Raw genomic sequence first — 21,578 nt, 5'->3', positions numbered from 1 at the left:
AAAAGTTATATCGCGATACATATCGTTATCGTTCTATCGCCCAGCTCTAGTTGAATGCCTTGGACACGTTAATGTTCATGTAACGTTAGATATTTCACAAAAACATAAGCGTAATCACTATGATGTTAGGAGATTTGTGGCTGAATCAGAGCACACATGGGTTCATGCAGATAAAGGTACAATGAGGAAGGTTTCTGCCAGGCAAATACATCAGATTAAGAGAGCAGCTGCTAAAAGGCCATTACAAAGCAGCAAACAGATATTTTTGAAGCTGCTGCCGCCTCTGGAGCCCCGCGAAAGTCAAGGTGTAGGATCCTCCAGAGACTTGTGAGTTGTGCATAAACCTTCTATTTGGTCAACCCTAACCAATGCTCACAAGCAGAAATGGCTGCAGTGGGGCCCAGAACTACATGAAGACTAGTTTTCAAACAGTCTTGTTCACTGATGGGTGCAGTGCAACCCTGGGTGGTCCAGATGAATGGAGTCGTGGATGGTTGGTGGACAGCCACCATGTCCCAACAAGGCTGCAACATCAGCAAGGACGTGGTGAAGTCATGTTTTGGGTCGGAATCACGAGGAGAGAGCTGGTTGGCCCTTTAGGGTCCCTGAAGGTGTGAAAATGACCTCTGCAAAGTATGTAGAGTTTCTGACTGACCACTTTCTTCCATGGTAGAAAAAGAAGAACCGTGCTTTCCGCAACAAAATCATCCTCATGCAAGACAATGCACCATCTCATGCTGCAAGGAATACCTCTGCATCATTGGCTGCTATCAGCCTAAAAGGACAGAAACTCATGGTGTGGCCCCCATCCTCCTCTAACCGCAATCCTATTGAGAACCTTTGAGGCATTCTCAAGCAAAAAACTATGAGGTGAGAGGCAGTTCACATCCAAACAGCAGCTCTGGGAGGCTATTCTGACATCCTGCGACGACATTCAAATAGAAACTCTCCAAAAACTCACAAGTTTCATGGATGCAAGAACTGTGAAACTGCTATCAAATAAGGGGTCCTATGTTAATATGTAACTTGCCCTGTTAAGATGTTTTTGATTAAAAAAAAACTTGATTTCTCTAAATATGAACTCCTAATGCTGCAGATTCAACAAATGACCATTTTCAATTCTCTACAATCTTTAAAGTGTTTTGAAACTGTGTGCTTAATAATATGGAACAGTGCATTTTAAGTTTTTTATTTTTGAAAAACATACCGTTCTCATTGGGAGGTTTGTTCAGTAACATTTGAATTACACTAATGGTTGATGACTCAAAAATTATGCTGACTGTCATTTGAATTGACTATTTCAGAAAATCAGAGAAAAATATCATTAGCAAAATAATTTGGAAGACGGTGTACTTATATATATTTTCAAGAACAAGGTCTATGTGCACAACTGTAATGACTACGGGGGGGATAAGGGATAAGGAGCTACATCATGAAGAAATAATCATAACTTGCATCTCTCAGGGAGCAAGAACATGAGGGGAAACAGCACCTTTGCATGGTTCTGGCTCATTCTCAGCTAATTCATTAACATACTCCTTGTGGTTAGTCTAGCTAGCTGCAGGTACATTGACAGGTTTCTCCTTGCCTTTGGAGTTGGATGAAGATTACCTGTGAGTCAATCGAGCAATCTGTCTTAAAGATATGAATAGGCATCTTCAGCCAGGACACAGAGGGACATGACATCCCATACTATATTTGCTGCACTGAGTAAGTTCAATGAAAGGGAATTACCTACAACAGATCAACAGTATCTAAAAATCATGTATTTAAGAGATAGGAAAATAAATCAAGATGAGCTGACAGTATAACTGCCTCTTTGTTACACCACCATAACAACCCTCTCAACCCTGCTTCCCCGTGATTTAACACCGCGGGTGTGATTTGCAGATGCCGTGCAGGTGCGTCCATGCGGCACCACAGACCACGCCCCACCACACATACCTACATACAACACAGAATGGAACACCATGGATTGGCCTACCTACAGATCCTAGACCTCAAATAGTGTGGGATCATCTACATGGACAACAGAACAAAATCAAGCCAACATCCAAAGAAGAGCTTTGGAAAGTACTTCAAGAACCCTGAAGACTACTTAAAGAAATGACAAGAAGGCGTGCCTAAAGAATAAAAGACAACCATACTACAACATACAAATACTGACTTTTAAGCTCTTGAGAATTCTTTTTTATTTTTGTTTCAATAAATCACTGCACCAATGTCCCATTTTCCTTGTAGAATATAACGAAATCATACGTGGCTTAAGACTTTTGCAGTATAGCATTCCATTACACTGTTTAACTTCTTCATGTGTATTCACTGAAGACAAAGGTTTTCACGCAAAGAGCTGGATTTCAACCTAAATCTGTGTTTGCTGGTTCATTAGTCCCACCGTATATATTACACAAGAAAAAGAAAATAAACAAATGCTGGAATCTTTCTAGTCAACAGCTTTTAAACAAACCAATGAGTCACTCGATGACATCTTCCATCATTGTTATGAACACAGTGTTGTTTCACTAGTTATGCAAAATGTCCTTTCATTCAAGAAATAATACTGCATCATGTAGAGAATAAAAGATTTTAAAAAAATTTATGTTATATTTTTCAAAAATCACAGTCCAATTATTTCATAAAATAATTCAACTACTTAAAATAAAACAAGAGAAACCGAGTAAGGATGTTGGGGTTCTTCCCGGTGGATGAGGGGGTTTCTTCTTTCTTCACTTTAGGGTCAGGGAACGGGTCCTGACTGTCATCTGCGAGTGGCAGTTCAGAGTACCCAGCCTTCTTAGAGTCCCTGGGTGGGATGCTGGAAGGTGCTCAACCTGGAGACTCTGTTGTCCTGCTGGGAGACTTCGGTGCTCACGTGGGTAACGACAGCGAGACCTGGAGGGGCGATTAGGAGGAACGGCCTCCCTGATCTGAACCCGAGCGGTGCTTTGTTATTGGACTTCTGTGCAAATCACAATTTGGCGATAACAAACACCTTGTTCAAACATAAGAGTGTCCATAAGTGCACATGGCACCAGGACACTAGGCCGCAGATCGATGATTGATTTTTGTAATCGTATCACCATACCTGCGACCATATGTTCTGGACACTCAGGTAAAGAGAGGGGATGAGCTGTCAGCTGATCACCACCTGGTGTTGAGTTGGATCAGGTGGCAGGGGAGGACGCTGGACAGACCTGGGGCACCTAAACGCGTAGTGAGGGTGTGCTGGGAACGTCTAGCAGAGGCCCCAGTCCGTGAGATCTTCAACACCTCCGGCAGAGCTTCAACAGCATTCCGAGGGAGACTGGGGACATTGAGTCCAAATGGACCATGTTCAGCATCTCCATTGCTGAAGCTGCTGCATTGAGCTGCGGCCGCACGGTGGTTGGTGCCTGTCATAGTGGTAACCCCCGAACCAAATGGTGGACACCAGAGGTGAAGCGAGCCACCAGGCTGAAGAAGTCCTATCGGGCTTGGTTAGCCTGTGGGACTCCGGAGGCAGCAGACGGTTATTGACAGGCAAAGCGGAATGCGGCTCGGGCAGTGGCTGAAGCAAAAACTCGGTGGTGGGAGGAGTTTGGAGAGGCCATGGAAAAAGTGCACTGCACTGTGTATAGTGCTGGTGGAGCGCTGCTGACGTCAACTGAGAAAATTGTCAGGCGGTGGAAGGAATACTTCAAGGACCTCCTTAGTCCCATTGACATGTCTTCCGAGGAGGAAGCAGAGTCTGTGGATGAGGGGGGTGACCCACCAATTTCTGGGGGCGAGGTCACTAAGGCAGTTAAACAAGTCCTTGGTGGCAGAGCCCCTGGTGTGGATGAGGTCCGCCCCGAGTTCCTGAAGGCTCTGGACGTTATAGGGCTGTCCTGGTTGACATGCCTCTACAATGTTGCGTGGAGATCAGGGGCAATAACCCTGGACTGGATGGTGGTCCCCATTTTTAAGAAGGGGGACCGGAGGGTGTGTTCCAACTACAGGGGGATCACACTCCTCAGCCTCCCTGGGAAAGTCTATGCCAGGGTGCTGGAAAGGAGAGTTCGTCCGCTAGTTGAACCTCAGATACAGGAGGAACAATGCGGTTTTCGTCCTGGTCGCGGAACACTGGACCAGCTCTTTATACTCCCTAGGATACTTGGGGGGTGTTTTGTGGACTTGGAGAAGGCATTCGACCGCGTGTCCCTCAGGGTTTCCTGTGGGAGGTGCTACGGGAGTATGGGGTGTCTGGCCCATTGCTACGGGCCATTCAATCCCTATACAACCGTTGCCAGAGCTTGGTTCGCAATGTCAGCAATAAGTCGGACTCGTTCCCGGTGGGTGATGGGCTCCACCAGGGCTGCCCTTTGTCACTGATTCTGTTCATAATTTTTATGGACAAGATTTCTAGGCGCAGCCAAGTGGCGGAGGGCTTTCACTTTGGTGGCCTCAGAATCTCATCTCTGCTTCTCGCAGATGATGTGGTTCTGTTGGCTTCGGGTGGGGGCCTCCAGCTTGCACTGGAATAGTTCGCAGCCGAGTGTGAAGCAGCGGGAATGAGGATCAGCACCCCCAAATCTGAGGCCATGGTTCTCAGCCAAAAAAGGGTGGAGTGCCCACTCCGGGTCAGGGATGAGTTCCTGCCCCAAGGGGAGGAGTTCAAGTATCTCGGGGTCTTGTTCGCGAGTGATGGGAGAAGGAAGCCGAAGATCGACAGACGGATTGGTGCTGCGGCCGCAGTGATGCAGACGCTGCACCGGTCCGTCGTGGTGAAGAGGGAGCTGAGCGTAAAAGCGAAGCTCTCAATTTACCGGTCGATCTACATCCCTACCCTCACCTATGGCCACGAGCTGAGCGGATAAGCTACAGGAGGTGCCTGGGGAGAGGGAGGTCTGGGCTTCTCTGCTTAGGCTGCTGCCCCCGCGACCCGGGCCCAGATAAAGTGGAAGAAAGTGGATGGATGAATGGATGAGTAAGGAATTTCCAAAGTACTGACATACACATGGCCCAGATTTTATGTTGAGATTACTAATAAGAATCTAACATAAATCCGACCCTTAATTGTTTTATACAGAACACCCATAAACTTTGTGAACAAAAGGGCACTACTTTTACACTAGACTTAATGAGTTATAACATAAAATACATAATATGATGATATAAGTCTAAGAAAATTTGCACACATGAAAGAAAAACTTTCATAAAAAGATAAAGTCTGTTTATTTATTCCATCAGCAGCAATATTGTCAGCAGGGAAATATGCAGAAACAAAAAGAAGGGAAAAACCTACCTTTGGTGCAGGCACAAAGGCGATCTGTCCCAGAGCAATAGGTAACTGAGACAAATGGGTCCGTCTCCTCTGCTGACCCCTCCTTTTTAGGTGGCTCCACCTTAGCTAGGACCTCTAGTGTGGACAGGTCCAGTATCATAATAAACCCAGCCCGTGTGGTTACCACCAGGTGGCCCAGGCCTGTCACCTCCAGCCGCTTGGAGTCTTTGTGGGTGGAGGCAGAGGTGGAGGGACTGGTAACAGTAGCACTGCTGCTGTTGGTAGCTGCTCCACACACAGTCCCAGTTCCAGATTCAGCAGAGCCTGACGGACCTGTTCCAAGCCCAGAAGAGCTATTTTTTGGAGTTGTTGGGAGTGCCTCCTCAGGAGCCTCTTCACTGTCATCTTCCCTGCTGTCAAGCACATCAGGAGGAAGCAAAATAAGGGAGGTAATGGCATCCCGAGAGTCCCAGATCTGCTGTACTTTGATAGGTTCCTCATCCAAGGTGACAATCCGGGTGGAATAGTTGAGCTTGTATAGTGCAAGATATCCACCTCCACTCTCATCACTTGGGGACCTTTGCTGCTGCTGGTCTCCTGGGGGAAGGATGAGCGGTGTCTGTGGTGGCGATCCACCTGGGTGGTGGCCTTCCACCCCATTTGCAACTGGATGTAAGGGGTCTGCTTTTCGTTGGCTGCAGAGTGCAGAGTGCAGGCGGTTGAGATTATTAAGAGCTTCTACTTGGTTTGTAGCACTCAGAGACTCAGAGCCACAGGGCTGCAGGGCAACCAGCAGGTGCACACCATCCCAGCAGGGTGTTATCGAGTCCACATAGAGATTCTCCTCCTCGAGCTGTTTGGGCAGCCTCAAGCACTGTACCAGTGCTCCAGGTCGAGGCGGACTGGAGGCTGTTGCTGCAGCCAGTGTGCTCCATTTTTCCATATGCCCATCCAACCCTGCCAGATTGGCAGCATCAGCAAACTGCTGAATATAAGTGATGGGGGGATCCTGAAGAAGAAGCTGCTCGTGGGTGTCAAACTCCATCTCAATGATTTGTGGCACAGTGAAGCCCTCCTCATGGAGCCCCTTGCTCATTAGGTTATTCATCTGAGCAAAGACTTGTCCTGAGGACTTGTCATCTACTTCTCTGATACTGTACAGCAGAAGCACAGGTATAGTCCTGCGTACAGCTGGAAGAGAAGAGAGGCTAGCAGGTTGGGAACCTGCTAAATTAGAGAAACCCTGCTCTTGTGCTGCAGTTTGAGGATTACAAGTCTCTATCTCCATAGGACCCTGTTCCTGTAGAGGTCCAGGGTGAAAGGGATCAGTCCCATGAGTCCTAAGTGGACCATCTGCGGTCCTGCGTGTTGTAGCTGTGGTTGTGGTTGTGGTTGTAGGTCGAACCATGGGAACACTGGATGCTGAGCGATAGCTGAGCAGGCCTCCAGCCAACAAGCAAGGAAAGGGAATGTTGTGGTGGTCAGGGGCCTTGTCCTTTGTTTTGGCCTGGTTATGAATCTTAGTTTGGTTTAATGAGGGGTTGGCACCAAGCTCCTCGAGGTCCTTAACAGTATCCTCCAACACACTGGCTACTACCTCCCATTGAAGCTTCTCAGGCTGTTGGAGCACACTCAGTGCCGTCACTCCTAGGCTCACATCCATGCTCTCCCACTGGGACGGCTGGCCTGAAAGAGAAGGGGGGGGGAAAATGGTCCAAGTTAGTCTTCGCCAAACTATAACAAAATCAGTAATTCAAACAACATTATTTAAATGAGGCTGGGAAATAGGGTTGTAAAAATCTTCCAACCAACAATTGTCAGTCCAATAATCGACGATGGGCAAAATATTCGCAGACTTCTTGATGGGCGGAGCAATGTAATCATGCACGGACTGATTTGTGTGTTAACAATACAGAAGTCCAAACATGGATGAACTAATTTCCCCAAAAAATTAGGGCTGTCAGCGTTAACGCGGTCGTCACGATTAACGCGATTCAAATTTTTAACGCGCTCAACCCATCTAGAGCACAGAATGAATAAACTTTGGACAAACTGCCCGAAATGCGTTGACAGAGACATTTCAGGGATTTTGACTCAGTTTGCACAACAGATGGGTTAACTGATAATTGTGTTAGTCGTGATGATGGCGCGTTAACGCTGACAGCACTAAAAAAATATATATAAAGTTGCCAATTTGGGATGAAAGAGGTAAACCTAAGGATGTAACCACAGCAGTGTGCCACTTGTGCAGACATATAGTGCGAGCAAAGTACTGAAACACCACAAACTTGCACAGCATGTACGTGTCCACCGCTGAGTATGCTGGGCTATCACCAGCTTCTGCAGCTCCATCAACGAGCATTTCGGTGCACTCTGAGGAGGGTGCATTTGCGCACAGATGAAAGAGGGTGCTGTTAAGACAGCCCTATTATTTTTTCCTGTTGACTGTTCCATCATTATTAGCAAACTCACTCATGGGCAAATGAATAAATAAATCGCCCTTGTAAAAACGATGGCCGATGGGCTCAGCCTATCGTCGATATATTTGTCCAGTCACCCAACCCTACTGGGAACTTAGTGCACTCATAGTATCTCATGATTGTTATGATTTCAGACTATTAAAACATTCTATTCATTCTATTTATTAAAAAAGAGAAACACTGAACTCCGTGACAATTTTTTGCCCTGAAATATGTACTTTCACTTGGTTTCCCAGCAATTTGCAGAATGTAATAGGCTCCTACTGCCAAAAAATTTACCTAGAAGATGCTTGCTGACAATCATTAAACAACAAAAAGAATATAAAACTTTAAATACCAGATGCTAGACACATGAAATATTTGAAACAAAGTAATATTAGTATCAATGTTAAGTCAAAGTCAAAATAAAAAGAAATATCTAAATGAAACTACAACAATGTCAATAGTTTCTTTGAACTTTTACAAAAAAAAAAGGAAGAAAAAAAAAGGAAGTTACAAATGCTTGTACCTGTTACTGACTCTGACCGGGAATGCTCATCACTGTCTGAGTCCTCCAACTGGTCATCACTGGAAAACAACAAGTGAGAAAAATCAAGACTAATATCATAAAACAAAAACTAAGAACCCTGACTGTAAAAACTTACAAATACTAAGTTAAATCCCTCTTTCTTTTTACTTTTATTTTTACATTGTTTATTGTATTTTTTTGGTTTTCTTTATTCTTTTTTTTTCTCTTTTTTTCCCCCTTTTAAACACTTTCACCTTTTTTCCTCACATAACAGAAAAGCATTACCTCTTGCTAAACTGTCACATTTTATGTCACAGACAAGTCATTATCATCTACTTAAAGCAGAACAAACCAATCAGTTCAAACCTATGTTCACCACAAAAATCCCAAGAAGCAGATGCCATTATACGCTCAAATTAGTTTCTGATACTGGCTATACATGCTCCCCCCACACTCAACCATTTTTGAATATACATTTTGTATAGGGTTTTTATAGATAATTAATTTAATAAATAAACTGTTGAATACAGAATAGAAATGTATGCTGGAGTTTGTCAGGAGAAACATGCTGCAACAAAGAACATTTTCTTCTCAATTTGTATCAGGAACATTCTCTGTACTGGAAATACTATAAAATCCATGAGTCTGAAAGGGCTGGTCAACTCTAAAACATTGTATCCTTATTAATAATTTCAAACACAATATTCCTATAAAATTATCTTTCAAGTTTAAATGAATTAAAATGTGAATGTGTTTTACCTGTCTCCCTCGAGTTTGGGTAAATCGGAGCAGGAGGATGACTCTTCTAACCATGCCAAAGTTGGTCTCCGAGACTCAGTTAGTGCATGCTGGCCCTGCTCACCACTAGACAGGATCAACTGTCTCAGAATGGCTGGGTCATATGGGTTGATGTCAAACTTCAAGTGCACCTGTTGAACACACAGGTACACACTTTTTACCTGGAGTCATAGTCAACAACATAAACAAGACTGCCCTACTCACTCAACTTTTGTCTGCTTATGCTCCAAGCTAAGCAAGTAAGCAATCAAATCATGTAACATGTTGAAAAGAGCCTCAGGAAGTGTATTACTGTCCTGCTGAGGCTCGTACATAGACTTAGTCATAGTGTGACTTCTTTACAAATCTGATATGGTAACAAAGTAAAACAAAGCTGCTCAACTGTTTCTATGCACCATGTGTATCTGGGAAATTATAACTTAAAAGACGTGCTTTGGGTTGGTAACAAGGATCAGTTACTTTAATCAGCTGCTTTAACCAGACATTTTTGAGTGCCCTTGCTGGCATCATGCCTTTTACCAATAAAGTAGGTCGATGGATTTGTGATATCACTGTTGCATTGCTTTTTGTTCTAAGACCTGGTAGGGCACTATAAAGTGCATGCATTCCATTGTGCAGGTAAAGAGTCAGCCAGGCAAGGATTGGTTGGTACTCTGACCTTCATCATTTTGGAGACATCCCAGATGCAAATCTTGCCCCTCTTGGTGGCAGCAGCCAGGAACTGTGGGCAGCTGCCAAAACCATAGCAAGCAATCTTGTCTGAACGATCAGGACTGTTTGGAAACTGTGCGGGTGTTGTTGCCAGTGTCACCGACAGTGGGACGTTCTGTGTGTGCTCTCCCTTCACAAATGGACAATTGGGAGAATGCCGCTCATGTTCAGACCTGGGGAGTAATAAAGAAACGCTTGCCATTATAATAGAATTATTATGTTGTGAGTAAGATGCATGTGTGTTTATTTAATAATCCACTCACCAAGGTTCGTCTGTTGGTTCCCAACAGACCAGGCACACGCTGCAGGTGAAACACATGGCTCTGTCATCCCCTGATGAGGCAGGCTGCAGGAACACAGTAGGGAGGGGGGGGTTAATTTCACTGACCGCCTACTTTCCCTGCTGATTTTTATTGTAAAGAATGTAGTGTTTGTACAGCACATGTTGTAAAAAGTAAATATATATAAAAAACAAACAAACATGAAATCACTACAGATAAAAATGGTGTTAGGTTTTGTATTGTTGATTGTCATTTATGCTTAGAAATATTTAACCATATATGCTTAGAGGTGTATAATCAATTGTGTAGTTATAGGACTGTGATCTTTAGCAGGCTGCAAAGGCTTGGTGTGTATTCCACACTAGAATGCACACCCACAGTCTAGGAACATCAGAGAGGTCCTATCTTCTCTTTGTTGATATATGGTATAGCAAACACACGTATATCTCTTTAAGTACCGGTATAAGAGCCTTTTGTTTAGATAGATCTGCTAGACGCCTGGCACCAGCTTTGGGGAGTCTTCACAGGGTCACATCTTGCCCTCACACAAATCACACCACACACACACACACACACAGGCAAGGTACTCTTTGTGTGTATGTAGACGTCATTTGTTAATGAACCTATGCATATTCATGTAACCTCAATAAAAGGGCAGTGTTACGGGAGAACGGACGAGAGCAACTGGGGTCAAGTGAAGGAACGGCGCCTGTCCGGTCTCTCCCGTGCACGAGAAACATGAAGAACTTTGCCTACCCGTGTCTTGCTTTGCTGTGTAATTATATTGTCCTAAACGTTCCAGCGAATAGGTTCGAGCTACAAACCTATCAAATGGTGCACTTAAAGTTGTCATAGCTTTAGCTAGTTTGCATTACAAAGCAAATTACATGGTTATATGGTTGGATGAGTCCATGTGTGTTCCTTTAACTTCATAATCTTGCAGTCAAGTAGAATGTCAACATTTTCCACTAACCATGCAAATCTTCCCTTTGAGTGCTTGCAAATATTGTGATTCATGTGAACCACATGTGTGCATATAACATTGCTCGTCAGAGCTGACAGATGTAAAGGCAGTTTAGAATTCTCACAGAACCCACCTGGTGGTAAAACCCTGCTTGTGCCATTGGATCAGGCTGAGCCCACCTGTACCCAGCATGTGGCCACGATGTGAATGTTTCCCTCCTGTTGGCCTCGCTGTACATCAGGGATCTGCAGAGAACAAGACCTTTTAGAATAATACAAGGCATTCTTGAAATTACACCTGGTATGCTGTTTTGACTACATCGTTGTTGTAGTTTACACTACACCGCATTCCAAATTATTAAGCAAATTATATTTTTCTTTGATTTTCTGAAATTGTCGATTCAAATGACAGTCAGCATAATGTTTGAGTCATCAACCATTAAGAGTATAATTCAAAAGTTACTGAACAAAACTCCCAATGAAAACAGTACGTTTTTCAAAAATAAAAAACTTAAAATGCACTGTTCCAAGTTATTACGCACACAGTTTCAAAACATTTTATAGGTTGTAGAGAATTGAAAATGGTCATTTGTTGAATTGGCAGCATTAGTAAATCAATTTTACTGAAATCAAAAGCTATTTCAAACAAAAACATCTTAACAGGTCAAGTTACATATTAAAATAGGACCCCTTATTTGATAGCAGTTTTACAATTCTTGCATCCATGGAACTTGTGAGTTTTTGCAAAGTTTCTACTTGAATGTCTTTGCAGGATGTCAGAATAGCCTCCCAGAGCTGCTGTTTGGATGTGAACTGCCTCTCACCCTCATAGTTTTTTGCTTGAGGATGCCTCAAAGGTTCTCAATAGGATTAAGGTCAGGGAAGAATGGGGGCCATACCATGAGTTTCTCTCCTTTTAGGCTGATAGCAGCCAATGATGCAGAGGTATTCCTTGTAACTTGAGATGGTGCATTGTCTTGCATGAAGATGGTTTTGTTGCGGAAGGCACAGCTCAACTCTTTCTACCATGGAAGAAAGTGGTCAGTCAGAAACTCTACATACTTTGCAGAGGTCATTTTCACACCTTCAGGGACCCTAAAGGGGCCAAGCAGCTCTCTCCTCGTGATTCTGACCCAAAACATGACTTCACCACGTCCTTGCTGATGTTGCAGCCTTGTTGGGACATGGTGGCCATCCACCAAGCATCATCCACTGCATCCATCTGGACCATCCAGGGTTCCACTGCACTCATCATTGAACAGGACTATATGAAAATTAGTCTTCAAGTAATTCTGGGCCCCACTGCAGCCATTTCTGCTTGTGAGCATTGGTTAGGGTTGGCCAAATAGAAGGTTTATGCACAACTGCAAGTCTCTGGAGGATCCTACACTTTGATGTTCGCAGGGCTCCAGAGGCGGCAGCAGCTTCAAATATCTGTTTGCTGCTTTGTAATGGCCTTCTAGCAGCTGCCCCCCCTGATGTATTTGTCTGGCAGAAACCTTCATCATTGTACCTTTATCTGCATGAACCCATGTGTGCTCTGATTCAGCCACAAATCTCTTAACATTATGGTGATCATGCTTTCATGAAATATCTAAGGTTTTCATTACGTGTCCAAGGCATTCAACTATTTCAGGCTTTTCAGCAGCAGCAGAGATCCTTTTTCCTTGCTATATTGCTTGAAAATGCTGATCTGCTTAATAATGTGGAATATCCTTCTTTAGTAGTTTTTCCTTTAGTTGGGCTCACCTGGCAAACTAATGATCCTAGTTGTCCGAGATTGATTTCAGTGATCCCAAGAGCCCTGACACACTATTCCATCCATGGGTTTAATTGAAAAACAACTTATTTAATTTTAATGAGACTTAAACACAATTTGCATAGTAATTTGGAACGCAGTGTATGTGTGAAAACTTTGTCATATGTTTAAGTCTCAGAGGGTTAAGTTAAGTGGTTAAGTTGAAAGAGAGCAGGGATAGCTCAGTAGGTAGAGCACTCGCCCCATGATCAGAAAGTCAGGGGTTCAAATCCACCATTTGTAACCCTGCAGTACCCCTGAGCAAGGTACCGTCTCTACACACTACTCCACAAACTCTTTATTGTGTTTAAAAAGCTCAATCAAAAACATACTTGCATTATACCTAAAAAATGTATTCTGATTCAAGTGCAAATGACCTGAATATGCACAATGTGACACAAAAGCTTACTCTCACCTATCTACAGAGCGCCCAGGGCCCACCCCAAGCTCAGGTCTGGCGCTTGACAAGAGGTAGGAGAGCCTGTCCATGATGGATGAGGCCACAGACAAGGCAGCTACGTTCTGGTTTATCTTCTTCAGCTCGCTGACAATGGCACTAGCCACGAGCTTCAGCACATGGTGGGGAAGATGGAAGGTCACTGTTGCCCACTGAGATCAGAAGCATAGGGGAAGAAAGGAAAGGCAGTTATGAGCATAGTCAAAGGAAAGAGTTGGGTCTATATATAATCATATCTGAAACAAAACAACAGTTAAGCAGCATCAAAATAGAACCATGACTTTGGTGGTCCCATTCACAACTCGGCCTACACTCTTTTTCACTTCACGATAGCTGTGTGTAAAACAAAAACTTCATGACAACCGTATTGTTGAAGTATCTTTATAAAAATAAAAATAACTAAAACCAAACAGGAATCTTCTCAACTTTGTTTATTGTGCGTTGTCTTTTTGGTAAACTGAACTACAAAAATAAGTGCATTGAGGTGATGACTATGTGTAGTGAGATGTTGACAAACTTTGTTATATTCAGGGTGCACAGTGGTATTCAGTGTTGCTTCAGATAGTGCTGGAATTTAAATTTTTTATTGATAAAACGTGCTATACAAATAAATATTACTCAGTTATTAATTTAATATTGAGCTGTCAGGAAAGTATCTCTTGCCACACATGAGAACCTATAGAGAGCTTGGTGCATTCCTAAAATTGCACATGGGTACAAAGAATGGAGCTGTAGCAACAGCTCTTAGTAGTCTGTGGCAGTAGCAGATAGCAATCGGCCTATTTGGGTTTACGGTTTTATGTTTCAGAGTGCTAAACTCAAAGTGTTGTTTAAAGTTCATGTTTGAAATGAGCCATTTCAAATGTTATTGGTGGTTTACATTGATCCTTAAATTTCTATATACCACTGCTGCATTTGGGGATTTAAAAGAAAATAATAGTTTAGTAGACTATAGCGGAGTGTGGTCTGTGGCTCGGCTGCAGGGAAGGAGTGCAGTGGGTTCTGTCGGTAGTTGCCAGGGGAGGTTGGTTAAAACAGATGGTGTTCACTGCCTAATCATGCCTCCCCTATTTCACTAGTGTACTGGCACCTGGAGGTGTGTGGAGTTGGAGACAACGGTGGAGCTGGCGGACGTGGCAGACTGAAAGAGTAAACTGCATCACTGTAAATAAAGAAAACCTACATCCTAAACACAGTGTGTGGCATGCGTCGACAATTTAATGGTCTACCATTAAACCAAGTGGGTTACATAAACAATATGTAATGTAAACAAAATTCTGCACTGCTGTATCTTAGTATAAACTGAACTGGCTGCTTTTTGGGAGTCCTGGGTTTAAAAACAAAACAAAACAAACAAACAAACAAACAAACAAACAAACAAACACAAAAACGGAGAGAAACACAGGGACAAAATCAAGCGGCCTTATGCGGCCTGGATTTTCCAATGAAATCCAGAATAACATTCACACAAATAGGTATCATCCATACATGCATGCATGCATCATCAAAATTCTTTTACAGATAATTGTTACAGCATCAAAGGAAAAGTGCTGCAGAGCAGCACACCTGCCAGTAGCAGCAGCTTTGTCCTGCTTTGTCCTGTCCTACTACTACAAAACTTATCAGCAGAAATTACACACAGAACACTTAGAATAGAATTCAACTTTATTGTCATTGCACATGTCACCAGTACAAGGCAACGAAATGCAGTTTGCATCTATCCAGAAAGTGCTTTAGCAATAATATAGATATATTACAAAATATATATTAGCAGATACAAAAATATGGGTCTATTATGGGTATGTTACAATGTACACGGTGTACAGTGCTCTTGATGGTGCAGCGGTAGAACTTCACCAGGATGTCTGAGGACAGGTGGTTCTTTCTCAGAGTCCTCCAGCTTGAAGCAGTTGGGATCCTCGGAGATGTAGACACCCAGGAACTTGAAGCTGCTCACACGCTCCACAGCCAATCCATCTCCTCCCTGTAGGCGGCCTCATCGTTGTCATTGATGAGGCTAATCACCATGGTGTCATCTACAAACTTAATGATTGCGTTGGAACCATCGGCAGGTCTGCAGTCATGGGTGAAGAGGGAGTAGAGGAAAGGGCTCATCACACAGCCTTGTGGTACACCGGTGTTCATTGTGATGGTAGATGAGCAGTGGTTATCCAGCTGGACACGTTGGGGCCGGTTGGTCAGGAAGTCCAGTAAGCATTTACACATGTGGGAACTGATGCCCAGGTCTGTTAGCTTCCTGATGAGTTGTGAGGGGTGGATTGTATTGAATGCTGAACTGAAGTCTATAAACAGCATTCTGGCGTAGGTGTTGTTGTTGTCCAGGTGTGAGAGGACAGAGTGCAGTGCGATGGAGACTGCATCCTCTGTGCTCCTGTTCTGACTGTATGCGAATTGGTGGGGGTCCAGGGTGGGGGGGAGACAGGTCACAGAACCACAGTCACTTCAAAATGTCCTTCCAACACATTTGGCCTTAAAGGCCTAAATTTGCAGTTGCAGCCAAATTTGGGAATAAACTGGCCAGCAGAACAATTAAATCCAATGTACTAGCTCAGTGTTCCAGGATTACAGTGACACATTGTGTACACACAGTAACAGTTAACAAAAACCAAGTACTGATTTTGGAAAGCACTACATGGTGTGAACAGGACCTTTTAACATACCATATCCATTAGACAGACCCAGGTGTAAATAACTCCTTGAATCACGAGTAATATTTGCTTTTGGCACCAAAATATAAAAATAAATAAAAAAGTAGGGTTTTGTGAGAAGACTATCTATATGCAGGGCTCTAGAGTGCGACCAATTTGGCTGCATATGTATGCGACTTAATTTCTTAATGGTGCGACAAAAAAAATAAAATAAAAAAAACTATAGGTTGCACCGACCAGCAGTTTGAGTAAAAAACAAAAACAAAAAGAGTCTCCGCAACTCTGTGTGGTCAACAACAAAAACATATTACACCCATATCATGGTCTAAACCAATCATAGATAGTCAGGGGTGGGACCTCTCTGATTGGCCGTTGTCCAGATACTCCTGTAGCCTTTTGTGTGCATGTTTGAAAGTGCTGGCGGATAGATAGAGAGAGATCAGTAACTTGAATAAGTAATATGGATTCATCACTTTATTCCTGAATAAATTTTTAAATATAAATGTACTTTGCCAGAAATGCCAGAATCTCAGGTTAAAGTTCACAAAACTATTTCAACAACAACCAAACAACTAAAACAGTAAATGAGAGCAGGTAAACGGATTCCACACAAAGACGTAAACGTAAACCGTGGACCCACCGACGTATCAGAATTAGTGAGATGTCGGCTTTCTCACCAGTTGGCACGTCCACAGACACGCCAGGGCTGAAAGCCGACAGCTTCTGATGCGTCGGCGGGTCCACGCTTTGTGTTTACATCTTTTTTTTGTTCTAGATTCTGAAACTGCAGGTTTTGTCTCTCTCTAACCAAAATTGACTGAACCAACAGTCAAAGAACATCAAAACTATGCTTCACATTTGATAAACGCTGTCATGAATTCCCTCATACTTTTGCTGTTTTGCTTCCACCACGATAAAATCACATTTCCTGCACATCTCAGAAATCAGAAATCAGAAAGGGTTTATTGCCAGATGTTGAGCAGGTTTACAACATTAGGAAATTGCTGCGGTGCTTCAGTGCAAACATACTGTCATAAAAATATAAAAATAAGAATAAGAATAAGTATTTCTCTCAGTATACTTCAAGAACAGTTTCCGAACAGTAATTCCAGTACAGAAGCTCAGAGACATACAGTTAGAAAACAAAAGTTTTTTTCAAATTAAACTCACCTTCGCCACTTTGTGATTAGCTGCTGTCTCATGTGAGGTATTCTTCAGGCCTTCTTTCAGCTGGGTGATAAAAAGTTCGTAACCCTCAGTGTTTGACACATCAATCTTTTCCTGGCAGGCTGACAGTATCTGCTGGGCCTGAACAGACACAAACACATATTAGATTTAACACTTACATATTCAGTAAAAAAAAAAAAAAGCTACAACCTCAGTTTGAGGACATTTGTATTGTCTCTGCAGTCCTGTGTTTTAAGCTTTGTGATGCTATACTGTCATCTGCTTTGTGGCTGTGGCTCCATTTAGTTACGATGATCTGGGGTCACCGTATTGCTGCTTGTGGTTTGTTACCCTTTTGCTGAATTAGGCATTAGTTCTCCCACTATAATTAATGGATTCCTAGGTTGTTCCTGCCATTTGATGCCATAATGTGGACTGAGTCATAATTACAAACTGCATATCAAACCATTACACAAACCAACCTATTACCCTACAATTTATGAAAGATAAAAACTGTCAATTTTTTTTTTAAAAGACAAACAAACAATTATATCTAAATTGTGACAAACAGATCCAAGGGTTTCTTACAGATTTGGATCATGTGCACATGTATTACACTTTCTTAAATTAAATATTCTGTGTACTACTGGGTGGATAGTGTAGCAGTTCATTCACGTGAACTTTTCACACAAAAGTGTGAGACCAAAAGAACACACAAACCCCACATCAGGCTATCATATTGCTAGTGTACTCCCGAACAGTGTAAGTGGGTTTGCTAGGTTCATCACTGGACAGTGAGCGCAAAGGTCCATGTGGACATCCTTGTGCCAGCCACTTTTGGGACTGTGCGGACTCATGCACAGAGAATTCACATTACACTGCACTAACTACACGTGTCCAGCCAGCAGCCTTCAAGCGGACTTTTAGAAGTACAAGGGCAATCCCAAAATAAGGTGTCCTATTGTTTTAGAAATACAAATAACCGTTTATTTTCTAGAATATTTACATCATTTTAAAGCTTGAAGACTTATTTTCCTACATAATCGCCATTTCGGTCAATGCATTTTTGTAGACACTGTGGCAGTTTTACAATGCCCATGTCATAGTTGCTCGCCGACGCTGCAGAATCGCCTTTCGGACAAATGTTCTTTCAACTTTGGGAACAGGTCGTAGTCACTGTGTGCAAAGTCCAGACTGTAGGGTGGGTGGGTGATGAAGTTCCAACCAAACTAATGCAGGTGAGCGACAGTTTGACGGGCGATGTGTGGACGCGCAGTGTCGTGGAGAATGCTTACGCCCTTGCTCAGCATTCTCTTCTCCGGTTCTGAAATGCCTTTCTGAGTTCTTCCAGTGTTTCACAGTACCTGTCAGCATTTATTGTGGTCCCAACAGGTAGAAAGTCAACCAACAATACCCCCTTTTGGTCCAAAAACACAGTTGCGCACTGTGCGTAAGCATTCTTCACGACACTGCACACGTCCCCCATTAAACTGCCACTCTCCTGCAAAACTTTGGTTGGAACTTCATCACCCACCAACCCTACAGTAAAGTGAAATCTTTAACAACTTTATTTGCTGTAATTATGCTAACAGCTAAAATTATATCTGCATAACAGAGTATTTCATTTCAGGACTTTCAAGATTTAATTTCTCTTTCTGCCGCCTTATCCTGTGGTGTTTCATAGGATCAGATTTGGGACCTGTAACATTTACCTTGTTAATGTTGCCTCTTGGACAGATAATCATCAATATGAAAAATGCATGTTACGATTTTTATGCAGATGATATCCAGCTGCCCTGTTCTTTCTGACCTAACAAACTTTCTGATCCACAAACCTGTCTGACTGCTATCAAGTCTGGGTTAAATGCTCCTTTTCCTCATGTAAATTATGACAAAACAGAGACTCTTATCATCCGAAGTGTCAAAGAAAGCTCCTCCTCTAAAACTAGCTTGCATGTTCTATTCCTGTAGTGTTTTCCTGGAATGTCATGTCAGAAACCGATTAATTCCTAAATTTTTCCCTCTAAGGAACACTGCTAAGTAAAAACATGTTAATCACCCCAGTATATCTCAGAGCTTATATGAACCAGCTCTTCTAACCAGTCTCTTCGGTCTTCACATTTGAGATTATGGTTGATACCTCATAGTCATTTTAAAAAGTTTTTACATAGAGGTCTTTAGCAAGTGGGTCCAAAACTCTGGAATCAGTGTTCCTCATTCCTTGTTTGACTTATTCTGAGGCAACCTCTAAAAATACCTCTTCCTATTCAGAAAAGCATTAGGCCAATTATGTGTATGACCTTGTGTTGTTCATGGGTCTGTTTTAGTGTTTGCATCTTGGTGTAAGGCACTCTGTGACCTTAATTGTGAAAGGTGTGTTAAAAATAAACCTCACTTATATACTGAAGTATGGCTACAGGTGTATGGAAATCCCAAGGACATTACAAATTAAACCAACAGGCTTGAAAGATTTGTCTTTACATGTAATTAACAGAGTTTATGGACATTGACCTTTGTAAATTAAATTACAATCTGCATCCATAGTAACAATTAAGGTGATTTGGTGTGAGAAAGATGTCAAGGCTCAAAGTTTAAAATTGTATTGCATTTCCAAAAGTTGCTTGACAGCATTTAATGAGTGCATTTCTATAACTTTATTGGATCATATTCACTGAGAAATATTCCAATAATATCCAACATGATCACAGTTATGATTGGAATGTTCTTTGCAGCATGGCCAATCACAACAGGAAGAATAACCATTTTATTTATTTTTTAAAGTGATTGTTTCAGTGCAAGGGAAGAGGCTGACAACTTGACAGATGCCTTACTTTCCACAGTTACAGAATCACAGGCAATACATGTTATTCTGAGCTGATAATAAATCTGTCCAGTCCTGATTAGTTATAAAACTGATCAATATAAATGGTAAATATAAGAAATGGGTAACAAAATAATACCCAAGTGGGATTTCAGGGTTTTTTTAAAATGTAAAACTTCTGCAAACATTATCCGATGTGAGCTTCATTACGCACTCTGTGAATGAGGAAATGAAAGAGTCAGACAAGTGCTTCAAATGCAGCAGGAGGGGAGGAGTCAGACAAAAACTCAATTGAAGAAAAAAAAAACAAACAAAAAAAAAAACTCTCATCGAGCAAGTAAGGTTAGAGTCTGCAACCATGGTAACTGAGCCATTACAGTTACAGAAATTGGTTAGTTTCTGTAACAGAAAACCCAAAGTTTAATCTCAGGCTTAAGCTACTCAGTTTCCACCTAACTTTCTGAAACAGAGACCAGATGTCCATGTACACAGTGAATTGAAGGGCAAATATGTTCTCTCACCTCTGTGACCGGTAGCTCTAGCTGAACCATATCCTCAGGTTTTGCCACTGGTGGCTGGAGGGCTGTGTCCAGGAGCAGGATGCCATTCAGGTCCTTCCTGCATCCAACTGCATAGTCGTCCACGAAGAGCACCTTGTCCACTGCGGGAAAGTACTGACACCTGACACGGCCACCAGGTTTAGCTAGGACAGAGACAGAGGACACACACCACATAATGTGAATGTCTGAAGGCTGTCACTAATGCATTATATGCAAAACATGCTGGAACCAACTTACGTGTCCATTAAAATCAATGCAGTTGATATTTTATTGCCATTCACTGTTGGTAGCAAGCAATTTATCAGATGCAAGAAGAATGGTAAATTTCCACAAACTGATTACTTCAGAGTTTCATCAACAGGGTTGTGAATCTGCAGGTGCTCCTTCAAAATGCAAATCAGAGCTCCTCAAGCAAAATTTCTGCTTCTGCAAACTTTTTCATCAATGTATACATTTCTGTTCAGACAAGGGGCTAAAGAGAGGTTTTCAGTCACTGGACATGAGCTTTTGTGCTGTCCTCCAAAACCCTAACTGCAAATCACTGGACGTGATTAAGGACAGCTGGAACAAGGAAGGGAAAAGCACAAAAAATGTCTACTGCAGTGGACAATTATTGTTTTTAAACAGTTGGATCCACTTGAGCACTTTTTATGTTATAGTTTCACTGTTCTCCATCTGGATGACAGACCAACAACAGTACAAGCAAAACTGTCCCACACAGTGGTTGTACCACATATTGTCTCCATCAACAAAAATAGAGATCACTGCAGCCAGATTGGCCATTCCAATACTTCTGCTTCACACGGCGACCATGACATTACCACAGCTCCATATCATTTATACCAGTACTTACGGTGTGAGTGCCGCTGCAATATTCTTTTGAACAACAATATTCTTCTTCAGACAACATCTCCACATCAGCTGAGGTATAGGAAAAAGTCAAAACTAGAAGCAAAGAATTTGGTGACCTTTTTTTCCCCCAAAGCCTCCTGTTTTTGGTCTCTGAGCTAGCCCTACGTCCCGGAGCTAGCGATTTTTTTCAGTCGGGCTACCAAAATCTATCTCTTCCCTGCCCGTCGGGCTATTGTAGGAAGGAAAAATATATAAGATAAGAGATAAGATA

At 42.5% G+C, this 21,578-nt stretch overlaps 1 protein-coding gene across 1 annotated transcript in view; it reads right to left on the bottom strand.

The window, feature by feature from the left end:
• Positions 1-20,629, bottom strand: part of birc6 (baculoviral IAP repeat containing 6) — a 121,682-nt gene extending 101,053 nt beyond the window's left edge. The window contains exons 1-9 of the mRNA XM_013915644.1: positions 20,417-20,629; positions 17,078-17,215; positions 13,197-13,390; positions 11,118-11,229; positions 10,003-10,085; positions 9,687-9,912; positions 8,990-9,159; positions 8,231-8,289; positions 5,264-6,928 (exon numbers count right to left, since the gene is read on the bottom strand). Coding sequence (XP_013771098.1) covers positions 5,264-6,928; positions 8,231-8,289; positions 8,990-9,159; positions 9,687-9,912; positions 10,003-10,085; positions 11,118-11,229; positions 13,197-13,390; positions 17,078-17,215; positions 20,417-20,629 — 2,860 coding nt within the window. The remainder of the gene's footprint in view (positions 1-5,263; positions 6,929-8,230; positions 8,290-8,989; positions 9,160-9,686; positions 9,913-10,002; positions 10,086-11,117; positions 11,230-13,196; positions 13,391-17,077; positions 17,216-20,416) is intronic.
• Between the last annotated feature and the right edge of the window lie 949 nt (positions 20,630-21,578).

The sequence above is a fragment of the Pundamilia nyererei genome, unplaced genomic scaffold (assembly GCF_000239375.1).
Source record: "Pundamilia nyererei isolate P.nyererei 1_Seehausen unplaced genomic scaffold, PunNye1.0 scaffold00337, whole genome shotgun sequence".
In the NCBI taxonomy this organism is placed as follows: Eukaryota; Metazoa; Chordata; class Actinopteri; order Cichliformes; family Cichlidae; genus Pundamilia; species Pundamilia nyererei.
This window is presented reverse-complemented; position numbering and strand designations above follow the sequence as displayed.